This window comes from Bos taurus, chromosome 3 (genome assembly GCF_002263795.3).
Source record: "Bos taurus isolate L1 Dominette 01449 registration number 42190680 breed Hereford chromosome 3, ARS-UCD2.0, whole genome shotgun sequence".
Classification (NCBI taxonomy): domain Eukaryota; kingdom Metazoa; phylum Chordata; class Mammalia; order Artiodactyla; family Bovidae; genus Bos; species Bos taurus.
In genome coordinates, this window is record NC_037330.1 from 99454489 (window position 1) to 99466326 (window position 11838).

The 11838-nt window shown below is 44.9% G+C and overlaps 2 protein-coding genes across 4 annotated transcripts in view; one reads left to right on the forward strand and one right to left on the reverse strand.

The window, feature by feature from the left end:
- EFCAB14 (EF-hand calcium binding domain 14) overlaps nucleotides 1-4814 on the forward strand; it is a 38139-nt gene extending 33325 nt beyond the window's left edge. For both annotated transcript variants that reach the window (XM_010803730.4, XM_002686412.7), the window contains one exon: nucleotides 1354-4814. In XM_010803730.4, the coding sequence (XP_010802032.1) occupies nucleotides 1354-1529 (176 nt within the window). In that variant the 3' untranslated portion in view covers nucleotides 1530-4814. The remainder of the gene's footprint in view (nucleotides 1-1353) is intronic.
- Nucleotides 4815-6637: 1823 nt separating this feature from the next.
- On the reverse strand, nucleotides 6638-11831 carry TEX38 (testis expressed 38). 2 transcript variants are annotated; one of them, XM_059885149.1, is made up of 2 exons: nucleotides 8403-11831; nucleotides 6638-7383 (listed from the first exon to the last, which is right to left on the reverse strand). In XM_059885149.1, exon 2 carries the CDS (start codon nucleotides 7256-7258, stop codon nucleotides 6773-6775), a length of 486 nt encoding a protein of 161 aa, XP_059741132.1. In that variant the 5' UTR covers nucleotides 7259-7383; nucleotides 8403-11831; the 3' UTR covers nucleotides 6638-6772. The 2 variants fall into 2 exon arrangements, with proteins under 2 accessions (XP_059741132.1, XP_015322157.2); XM_015466671.3 differs by having other exon boundaries at nucleotides 8316-8406.
- Nucleotides 11832-11838: the final 7 nt, after the last annotated feature.

Sequence of the window (11838 nt, forward strand, 5' to 3'; positions counted from 1 at the left end):
TCCTGAGTCATACAGCAAATTCCCACTGGCCATCTACATGTTTCCATGCAACTATCTCCATTTGTCACCCTCTCTTTCCCCACTCCCCCATGTCCATAAGTCTGTTCTAGAGACTGAATCATTAATACTAAGTCATTCAGTGGGGACACAGTCAAGCCCTTGTTAAACATTATATAAACAGTTGGCCCTCCTAGGTGTTCATTATAGAGCCCACTCTTGGGCAGGGTGGGAGAGTGGGGAAGGTCAGTCTCAGAAAGAGAATAGTCACATCCTATTATCCCCCTTCCCCTAACCCCTGGCAACTACTAATCTCTCAACCACTTTCTCTTTGGATTTGCCAGTTCTGGGTGTTTCATGTAAGTGGAATCATGTAATACATGGTCTTATGTGTGCTTCTTTCTTTCAATATGCTTCTTTCACTTAGCACAATGTTTTCAAGGTTTATCTATTTTGTGGCATGCAACAATACTGCATTCCTTTTTTGACTGAATAATATTCCATCCTATGGATATACTACATTTTGACTATTAGTAACAATGAAGCTATGAACACTCATTTACAGCTTTTTGTGTAGACACACATTTTTATTTCTCTTGAGTTTATACCCTAGGAATGGAACTACTGGATTATATAATAACTATTGAATTGACAATATGCCATAGTCTGTTCTATAGGCCATCAGAGCTCCTATCAGTTAACTCTTAAGGCTTCTGCAGTCCCTTCTACCCCTTCAACATAAGAATAAAATCTGGAAAATCTTAAAGAAAGACCCTGCATAGAGAGAAAGCTAGTCCATTCACTTCTCTTGTGATTATCTGTCACTGCTTCTATTTTGGGAGGATGGTGCCCTTCAGTATTCTCTCATCCTTAAAGGATCAAGAATTAGTCTTTCAGGGACTTCCCTGGTGACTCAGCAGATAGGAATCCACCTGCAGTGCTGGGGGCACAGGTTTGATCCCTGGTCCAGGAAGATTCCACATGCCGCGGAGCAACTAATCCCCATGTGTCACAGCTACTGCAAGTACTGAAACCTGCACTCCACAAGAGAAGCCCCTCAGTGAGAAGCCCACACACCCCAGCAAAGAGTAGCCTCCACTTGCCGCAAGTGGAAAAGTCTGCACAAGGCAACAAAGACCCAGCACAGCCAAAAATAAATACATATACATTTAAAAAGCAAAAACAATTCCTCTTTGAGATTTAGTGAGACCTTAAACTTTACCTTTGGGGAACAAAGTCTGCAAAGTAGCTTTTCTTTTAGTGCTTTAAATTCAGTTGAGACTACTTTTTAAACTGTTAACTGAATTTAGCTATGCATATAGGTACATACATGTTTTTGTGATTCCTTTTTAACAGATCTTCAGGGCTTATTCCATAAGACTGGCCAGGATGTGGATGGGAAGCTGACCTACCAGCAAATCGAGGACACCTTAGAGTCTGTTGGGCCAGAACCAGAGCGTTTAAGAGAGTTTGATTCTGATGGAGATGGAAGATACTCATTCCTGGAGCTGAGAGCAGCTTTAGGTGTCTAGCCTCATCAGGCTCATTTCAGAAGTGGATGTATGCTGTGGACTACCTATTATCTGCTCAGCTAACACAAACAACCCTTCTACCTACCAATCAATCCTCCAGTCCTCCAAACTACAGTAGCAGACACATTGTCACCTTTTAACTTGTTTGAAAAAGCTATATAAAAGTTATTTTTTTAAAAAAGACCATTTTACTTATTCAGAAATCTATGATTTCCTGAAACCAGTAAGATCTTAATTTTAAAATTGCCAGAAAAAAAGTCAAGCCCTCTTTTTTTCTCTTTCCTTTTTCTGAGGGGAGGAGACCTTATCTTTTAAAACTGGAAAATGTGTATATAGAGAGACTAAGCCACCTTTTATATTTCACATAAATTTGCCTTAAATTAGCTGCACTTTATACAGACTCAGAAAATGTCTTTCCTTTAACAGATAGACCTTTTCTGTTTGTAAATATTTAAAGTGAAGGAGTTGTGCATATTTTGTGAGAAGTGGGGAAAATGGTTTGAAACAGGATGTGAACAAATGACTTGTTATTAAAAATTGCTAATCTTACCTGGTAGCAGCTTGAAGCTATGTCCCCGTCTCCTTAAGACATCTTTAGGTGCTCCATGGGGTGTGGCCTGGTGCTGGGGGAATTGATTAAGGGAGTGGACACTGAGGGAACAGGGCTGCCTCTAGACTCAGGAACGTAAGATCTGGCTATTTGTTCTGTCCTCCCATCCTGTGAACCAGAAGTCTTGTTGGGGATTTTCTCATTTTAATCCTGTTTCAGGGTTTATATGCATAAAAAGTTAATCCAGTAGGAGCCAGTAGTTTTCCCCCCTGAGTGAACTAGATTATCTTCCCCCACCCATCCACTCAAGTCTACCTTTAAGCTCTAATCGACTTTCACCTCTGATACTGTCTCCATTCTGAATGGCAGGGCTGCAGTCCCTTGGCCACTGTCTCAGCCGGGCTACTCAGGAACTATAGAGGAAAGCGCTGCCTCTAATTCTGATCCAGGAACCTTCTTGAGATTTTTACCTGGGGGCTAACCAAGAACATAATGTGTTCTTCTGTGGGCTGACTAAGGCCAAAAAGGTTGTAAAATGAAACACCTGAAATCATATTACGTTTCCTTACAATTGCAGCTCAGAAATAACTAGAGGCTTTCTGTCCAGAGGATTCTGTCCAGAGAACATGGCAGGCAGGCCTGGAGTAGGGGCTTCACATGATGGCAGCAAGTTTTTTCAAATCTAATACAAGCAAGTATAATCCTCCCGTTAAATACTTCTGTAGCCCTGGTACTAAAGGTCCCTGGACTAGAAGGAATTGTTTCTCCATGTCACCTACATTTGTGCTATGTTGATCTTCGAAGCAATCTTCAGGCTACACAAAAGGGAAACTGAAAAATTTAACTGTGCTGTCAGCCAAGTCAGGGAGAAACTAGAGAAGCCTTGAGACTTCTTTGGTAGGGTTTGTTTCCATTTTCACTTTGTCCAAGTTTCCCTGTTAGCCATGGATACAGTTGAGCACCTTTAAATGTTTAAGGGCTGTTTTTTTTCTTCATATGATGTTCAGCTTGGTGTTGGCTAACCTTTCTTTTTCCCTAGAGATATTAAAATTTAGAGTTAAGGCAGGATGAAGTCTTTTCCTATGAATGTGTCTGCTTACCTCATTATGGCTCATGCTTCTAATTCCTTTGCCTATCTGTGCTATTTTATGTTCTTGGAAAGGTTTAAGTATAGTATAAAATTAGTCTGGCACTTTAGGTAACTTGAAGATACTTACTCTTCTGGCTGCCTTTCATGCCCCCCCCCTTTTTTTTAATATATATACCCTTGCAAATTTTGTAACAACCAAATAAAATTCTAGCAATAAATTATACTGCTATATTTGTATATATTGTACCATAAATAGTATGTCTGTACCTGGAAGGTATTTTTTTTTGAGATTTGATTTATAAGAAACATACTTGAGGGTAATGTAGCTTGTCCTTTTTAGTTTCAAATTCTTATTCATAGGCAAACACTTTGAGGACACTTTTACTCTTTGTATGTGCTTCTCTTTTGCATCAGCTGTGCTTTTCAGTTTATCCTCTGTGCTTCCCACCTCAAGGTGGATGGTGCCATCCTCTCCCCTACCAAATTTGGCAGAGGTGTTCCTCTACACTCTCAGACCTGTGAATACCCTGTCACACCACCTGGGAAAATGCTGTATCTCCCGGGTAGAACTAGGACATCTTGAATGCCTTTGTTCTAAGTTAAGCATATTTGTCGGCTTAAAAGAATTCCCATAAGCCTATATTGTTCATTATTTTTTATTTTTAATTGGAGGATAATTGCTTTACAATATTGTGTTTGTTTTTACCATACATCAACATAAATCAGTATCATTCAGTATTAATTTGGGATTTTTTTTGAAAGTTGTCTTAACTTACCCAGCATATGTTGATCTGTAATCAAGCCTAACCTGCCACACCTCAATCCTGAGAGGAAGACTGAGTAGAATTAGTAGTTTTGGTTTCAGTTTTCATTTCAAATGCTTTTTTATCTCTTCATTCTGGCAGCTCCTACTGCTTTCCTAAGTTACCCAAGGCATGACTTCTTGGTCCTGTTTTTCTTTTGCCGTCTATCTGGTATAATGTTTACCTAGAGAGACTCCCCCATAAATCGAGGGGCAATATATTAAAGGAAGAGAAGACTCAAAGAGAGAAACTGGCTTGGATCCCTAAATAGTAGTGTTGTCTTACAAGCAGAGAAGGGCCTGGCTCTTAGGGTTGTGTCTGTTACAGCCCAGCTGAAGAGTGGACACCCTCCACCTGCTGCTAGCTGCTTTCCCTGCCCTCGGCATTCCCTCACTTTGTTGCTGGACAGAGCCCCATCTGCCCCCCTTCTTGCTCTGGTCTTGGCGGTCACAGTTGAAGATTTTGACTGAGATGGGCTCATACTCATAATGGCCTGTTGTTGAGTTGTTTTTAGTGACAGCTTTTGTTTGCTACACACCTCATTGGCTTGCTTACCAACACAACACCAGTAAGATGTGGGTCCTCTCATATCCAAACCAGAACACATTTGGGTATTCCTGAGACTTTATAGAGCGTATATCGTTTGTTATACGAACCTAACCTATCTTGTTCTTTTCTCATATTAAGAAATGTAAACCTACTTTGCTTTAGTGGAGCTATTTTGGTAATGTTTAAGCAGTTTTGATTCTGTTTAGGGAGTGAATTCAAGATTTCCATCACTTGATTTGGGCTTTGCTAATTTCATGTCAGTAATAAAACCATTTTAATTTATATAAATTAAACATTGCTTTTTTCTTCCACTGTGTCTATGATTAAAGGCTCATGTGCCCCCCCCCCATTACTAAGAAGAAAAATCTACTTTGATCCTTATTTTTATGGACTCCTTCCTCCTTTTGGATGCAAAGCCTAACAGATGGTGGACAGAAAGTAACATTGAAGAATCTGCAGATTTGCCCAATTTGGCCTGAAGAAATGAAGGCGTTTTGGCATCTGTGGCGATGTGGGCAGGGTGAGGGAAGAGTAAAGCCCCTGACTCTGCATCAACCAGGGAAGTTCCACTTAGACCTGCTTTTTATTTTGAGGTTCACTATAGGAGCATGTTTACAGGAAATATTCCATGTCTTCAGGAAAAATGAAGGAAGAAGGCTTGAAATCCATTGCAATATAAGGGTCATAGAGGAAGAGGCTGGGGCTTTTTTCACACATAAAATTTTTTTAATTAGCTCTACATGGTTGCTAGATTCTGGGATTACACACACACACAATCTGGGAGGCCTTTCCTCTCAGGAAAAAGCATACATAAAGACTAGCTCATAAGTACGGTAAGGGGATTTTCTCATTTCCAAAGTGAAGGAAAATTTTATATCCTGGAGCATATCTTGGAGCACAACTAGGTTTTCTTAGACTTGAACTGGGATCAAATAGCCAGTATTATCTTTGTCTCTCCTTTTAGAATAGTTTCCAGAAGATGCAAAAAATAATATTCACATGACGAGGAGCCTGGTAGGCCGCAGTCCATGGGGTCTCTAAGAGTCGGACACGACTGAGCGACTTCACTTTCACTTTTCACTTTCATGCATTGGAGAAGGAAATGGCAACCCACTCCAGTATTCTTGCCTGGAGAATCCCAGGGACAGGGGACCCTGGTGGGCTGCCGTCTATGGGGTCGCGTAGACTTGGACACGACTGAAGCAACTTAGCAGCAGTAGCAGCAGGATCTTAACTTTGGGAGAAGCCATGAGTCCCTTTAAGATTTAAAAAATTGGGTACTTTTAGGAGGTTCATTGGCCAGCCCTCTGCCAAGTCAATCTGTAAACCAAGTTAATCATGCCCTACACACACAAATCATTTTCCAAGAGTTTTCAAAAAAGACATTAGGGAATGGGGACCATGGTGAATGGTGGAAAGATCAGGAACTTTGATGTCAGGCAGACAAATTTGAGACTTTGCAACATGATATGATGGACTTCCCTGGTGGTCCAATGGCTTAAGACTCTGTGCTCCCAATGCAGAGGGTCTGGGTTCGATCCCTGGTCAGGGAACTAGATACCACATGCCACTACTAAGAGTTCACATGCCTCAAATAAAGATTCGGTGTGCCGCAACCAAGACCCAGCGTAGCCAAAACAAATATTTTTTTAAATGATATGCGAAATGCCCTTGGAAACTCTTAATCTGTAAGAGAAAGACTGTGATATCTGTTTGACAGTGTTCCTGTATTAGAAATAATGTAGAGACAATACATCATAGATGTTAACAAAGAATTCGATTCAAGCAGCAGTGCAGTGTGGTTCATAGATTTCACACTGACTTGTTTTGGCCATTACGAATCACCATTGCTCATGCATCCTCCGTGACTGTCACTCTGTGGCTGTGCTCAGTGTCCCACAGAACAGCAGTGCCTTTGGGCACCTAACCCAGGGTCTGGCACATGGTTTTATTCTGAAATAACAGAGGGATGTTGAGCCCATCACAAGTACTGGCTCAGTGTGTCTCCCCACAGTCATTCCCACTGGTGTTGGTGAGACTCTGACCTTTAGCTTAGTTTGCAAAATGCCCTCCATCAGACACTGCCCTCCTAACGACAAATGAGACACATGGAGCCTTTGGACTTTTTAAATCTTTCATTAGGTGACATCCACTTGGGCCCTGGCCTCGTGTCAATACCACCTCCCTGAGGTCAGCTCTATTTCCTGTTCTGCCCAGGATACCTCCAGCTCCCATCCTCAGTGAGCGGAGGCTACAGTTCTGAAGCAAAGGGCTTGGCATTCAAGCAGTGGTCCCCCTGGGCCATTGTGGGGAGGGAATTGAAGTGGACATTCCTTTGAGGACAGGTGGCCAAAGGGTAGGAAACCGAGTGGTTCAGCATCGGGGGTAGGTTACACAGGGAGAGGGCAAAGGGCACCTCCTGAAAGATGGGAATTGGGAGTGGGGAGCTGGCCTGGGGCCGCAGCACTGGGGAAGAAGGTAGGGGCTGCTGTGGTGCCAGCTGCACTGCAGGATGCAGGGGGCCGGGGGCCTCCACCTTGGGGCTGCTATCTTGAGCAGCATAGCTCCTGCTCTCGGGGACATCCAGCTCCGAGGGGCGATCTGAATTCTGGGTGTCAGTCGCAGTCTTGGTGGCAGCAGGGGGAGGGCCAGTATTGATGGCTGCATTCATGCCATAGTGCCGTCGCTTGTTAATCCAGTACAACAGCGGGCTGTAGGTGAATGTGGCTGCTCTCATCACCTCCACCCACTCCTGGGCACGCTCTTCCCGCCGCACGTTCTTCCTCCAGTGCAGAAAGAGAATGCAGCTGCCAGTTACCACAGAACACAGCCCCAGGAATCCAAAGTACAGTGACACCCACACTAAAGGCAATAAGAAAAAAAGAATAAGCTGGCTGAAAGGTGTAGTTTGGGGAGTCTCGGCTGTTTCTCATTCCTCTCCTTAGCCCTTTCACCATTCGTCCCCTCCACTTATCAAACCAATCAATCCTAAAGGAAATCAATTCTGAATACTCAATGGAAGGGCTGATGCTAAAGCTGAAGCTCCAATACTTTGGCCACTTGATGCGAAGAGACCACACATTGGAAAAGACTCTGATGCTGGGAAAAATAGAAAGCAGGAGAAGGGGATGACTGAGGATGAGATGGTTGGATGGCATCATTGACTCAATGGACATGAGTTTGCGCAAACTCTGGGAGACAGTGAAGGACAGGAAAGTCTGGTGTGCTGCAATCCATGGGGTCACAAAGTCGGATGACTGAACACAACTTCTCCATTTAACCACTCTCTCAATTCCTTCCTTTCCTTCTCATTGACTTGCCTCATCATTCTTTTATTCAAAGCAGAATTTTCAGAGAGCTTAAGAGGCCACCTTTAGCCCTTCACAGATAAGGAAAGTAAGGTCTGGAGAAGCATGACTGCCCAGGCTTACTCAAGCCTCTGGATCCCAACCCTGGCCCATCCAAAACATCAGAATAAGAAGCCTCACTACAGGCAAAGACCATCAAGAAGATAGCAGTTTACCAGTGGATGGGACACCAGTATCCCATCCCATTTCACCAAACCCTAATCATTCAATTGAGATGGTCCTGGGATATTCTCTGGGTGGGCAGAGATACATGGCCTCTGCCCTCAAGAAATCCGTAGTTTTCTAGAGTAAACCCTGTCCTAACTCTTTAATACTCTTCCATGCAGGCAGTCAGCACTCCCATCCAGGCAAAAGGTCTTCCCTGAGTGCCCCCAAGCCTAAGGGCACAAAGCAAGCAGCAGGGGTTTGGGGAGGAACCACATTTACCACCAGGGAGGCTGAGGTCCTCCCTTTGGGAATCCATACAGTCAAATCTTGGTACCTTACTGGTGCCTCTGGGGAGAGGGAGCTCACCTACTCATCTGTTTAGCCAATAGGAGTCCCCAGAATGCCCAGACCCCATTGTTCCTTAAAGGCGGGTCACTGAGTTCTGAACACTGAGCATCCAGGGCTAGCATTTGTAAAGTCTAATGGAAGGAAGGGACTCCAGCAGGGGTGTTTCCTGGACATTGTGCACCTCTACTGCTTCTACCAGGGTCTGACCCACACTCTGAATTATTGGTCCTGTACCCCTGACCCACAGAGCAGCCTCCAGGACAAGGCCCTAGGTCCTTCGGCGGCTTGTTGTATCCCTAGGCCTTAAGGAAAAGTTGATGGATACCTGTCCCGAATGGGGCCTGGGACAGGGTACACCCAGAGCAGTGGGCAGCCCTGACCTCAGGTCTTCTGGCTTCCCTGGTGGCTCAGAGGGTAAAGCATCTGCCTGCAATGCGGGAGACCCTGGTTGGATCCCTGGGTTGGGAAGATCCCCTGGAGAAGGAAATGACAACCCACTCTGGTACTCTTGCCTGGAAAATCCCATGGATGGAGAAGCCTGTAGGCTAGAGTCTATGGTAGGCTACAGTCTATGGGGTTACGAAGAGTCAGACAGGACTGAGCGACTTCACTTTCACTTTCCTTGGCTCTTACAATCTCTTTTGTTTAATTACCTTCCTTCAGCCAAGTGTTGGCAAGTGTTTCTGGGGCATCTGGCCCTATGGGAGCTTCCCACCATCTGTCCCTACATCTCTTTCCAGCCTCACCTTCCTCCCCATCCTTCATACACGTTTCCCTTCTGACCAGGTGACTCTTCAACAAACCCTGCTCATTCCCATCTCTGGAGCTTTGCTTACACTGCTGCTTCACCTAGGAGTGCCCCTCCCCACTTCCCCCCTCACCCCATCCTCAAACACCTGCTTATCCTTCAAGGCTCAGCCCAACACCCCATACTCTGTGACAGACAGTTGTTTCCATCAGCTCCCAGAATTTCACCACATCCAGTTTGAAGGCACTTTGAGAGTTGTCTAGTCCAACTCCCAGCAGATGCTTGAGTCCTAGAAGCAGATCTCCTCTATGCACCAGTAATCCCTAGGAACTGCTTGGGTCAGGGACTTGCTCACACCTTCTGAGGATACGGGCAGCTCAGAAAGCTAACTAAGCCCAAGTCAGCCTCCATGTAGGTTGCACAACTAAGCTTAGATTGGCTTCTTGGCACCATCTGATTACTTCCCTGTTTAAGCCTTCAGCATGGCATCTAGGGATAATGAGCATAGATTTCTCTCCTGGTTCCACTTAATCTGGGCTCTCCTTACTGGCTCCTGCTTTTCAGTCTCCTTTGCTAGTTTCTCTTCTTTTCTCTGATCTCTAAATGTCAGGTGCCCTAGGACTCAGTCCTTAGCCCTCTATCCACATTCATTCCCTCAGTGATCTCCCCCAGACTCATGGCTTTAAATATCATAGCTACACTGTCAACTCTCACTGTTATACCTCTAGCCCAGATCACTTCTCAGAATTTTAGACTCATATACCCAAAAGCCTGACTGACATCTCTCCTAGCCAGTCTATTAAGTTGTCTCAAACTACCTCGTCCAAAACAAAACTCCTGATGGCCAATATCTACGCCAGCCTTCCTCCTGTGTGTAAATGGCAACTTCTTCCAGTCGTTCAGGCCAAAAACCTGACAGTCATCCTCGATGCTCTTGATTCTCTCACACCCACATTCACTCCAGTAGCAAAATCTTTAGGCTTTGCTTTCAAGACATGCCCAGAATCTGACCACTGTGCCATCACCATCACTTTAGTGCAAGGACCATCCTCTCTCACCTGGTCTCCCTATAGACAACCAGCTGTCCTTGATTGCCTGGGATTGAGGGAGTTTCCAGGACATAGGACTTTTGATGCTAAAATCAGGGAAATGCCAGGTAAACTAGGACAAATTAGTCACCCTTAGGAGAGCTTCCATCCTTGTCCCCCACGGCCTATATTCCACCAGCAGTCAGAATGATCCTTTTTGAAAGTGGCGCTTATAAACTACCCACCCCAGTATTCTTGGGCTTCCTTTGTGGCTCAGCTGGTAAAGAACCCACCTGTAATGCAGGAGTCCTGGGTTCCATCCCTGGGTTGGTAAGATCCCCTGGAGAAGGGAAAGGTTACCCACTCCAGTATTCTGGCCTAGAGAATTCCATGGACTATACAGTCCCTGGAGTTGCAAAGATCAGAAACGACTGAACTACTTTCACTTTCTATACTCAGAACCCATAGTGACTCCCCGTCTCACTCAGATTTAAAACCAAAGTCCTCAACCAAAGCCTACAAAGCCCTGAAAAATCAAACTGCCTGTCCCCATGCCTCCTTCACACAGTCACTTCCTTGCTGTTCCACAAGCAGGGCAAGCATGCTCCTGCATCAGGGCCTTTCCACTTGCTGTTCCATCTGGAAGGCTCTTCCCCCAGATATCCATACAGACCATGCCTCATTTCCTTCAGGTCTCTGCTCACATGTCGCTTTATCTCTGTCTCTCTTAGCCTGTTGTTTTTTGCATAATGTGTTATTATCACCTAACATTATTTATTTATATTGCGCCTCACCCTACTAGGATGTAAGTTCCATGAATTACTGTAAACAAACACCTAAGAATTTCAGGCAGTCAACTACTCTGAAAATAAGATAGTGGAATAAAGAACATAAAGTGATGCGGGTGCATCAAGAAAAGTCCCTTTGAGGTGCTCTCTTGTGGACTGAGCCCTAAATGATGAAAAGACAGCCATGTGCAAAGGGAGCAGCCTGTGCAAAAATGCTAAGGCAGGTACAGGCCGGCACACTTAAAGGACTGCTGATCTCTGAGTTCACCACACTACTCCCAGCACAGGCCAGGGCCTGGGGCCCATCTCCAAAAGTGCAGGTTGGGCTGAGCAGAGTTGAAAGTTCTGTCCCTGCCCCTGAGAGGTCCACCATTCAAAAGGGGTTTCTATCAGGTAAGCCCCAGAAGGGAGGAATTTCTTGAGGACAGACTGGTGCCATCACAGGGGGCCTGCTCCAGGTGAGACACAGGTATTGTCTCTGAGACAATAGGATGTCACTGTGTCTCAGAGACACAGGATGTCACTGTCCAAGTCCAGGGGATGAAGAAGATGATGGCATTGGGTGGAGAGACAGCGTTCCAGGTATAAGGACTTGTCAAGGACAATCCCAGGTGTGTCTCTGGGGAGAAGAGTAGTTCAGTTTGGCTGGAGTTCACGGTAGGTGTCAGGAAGCAGAAGAAAACAAGACCTCAGAAACAGTTGGCATCTTGAAAAGAATTCAGCTTTTGGGCAAATCTCTTAATGATCCTCAGCTTCAGTTTCTTCGTCTGTAAAATGGGGACGAAACCTGCCTCATGTGCTATGAATCAGATAGCGTCCTGCATATAGAAACGCTCAGTGAAGACACGCTGCTGCTGTGATTAACAGCTGATGAAAGGGCCTTCGATGCT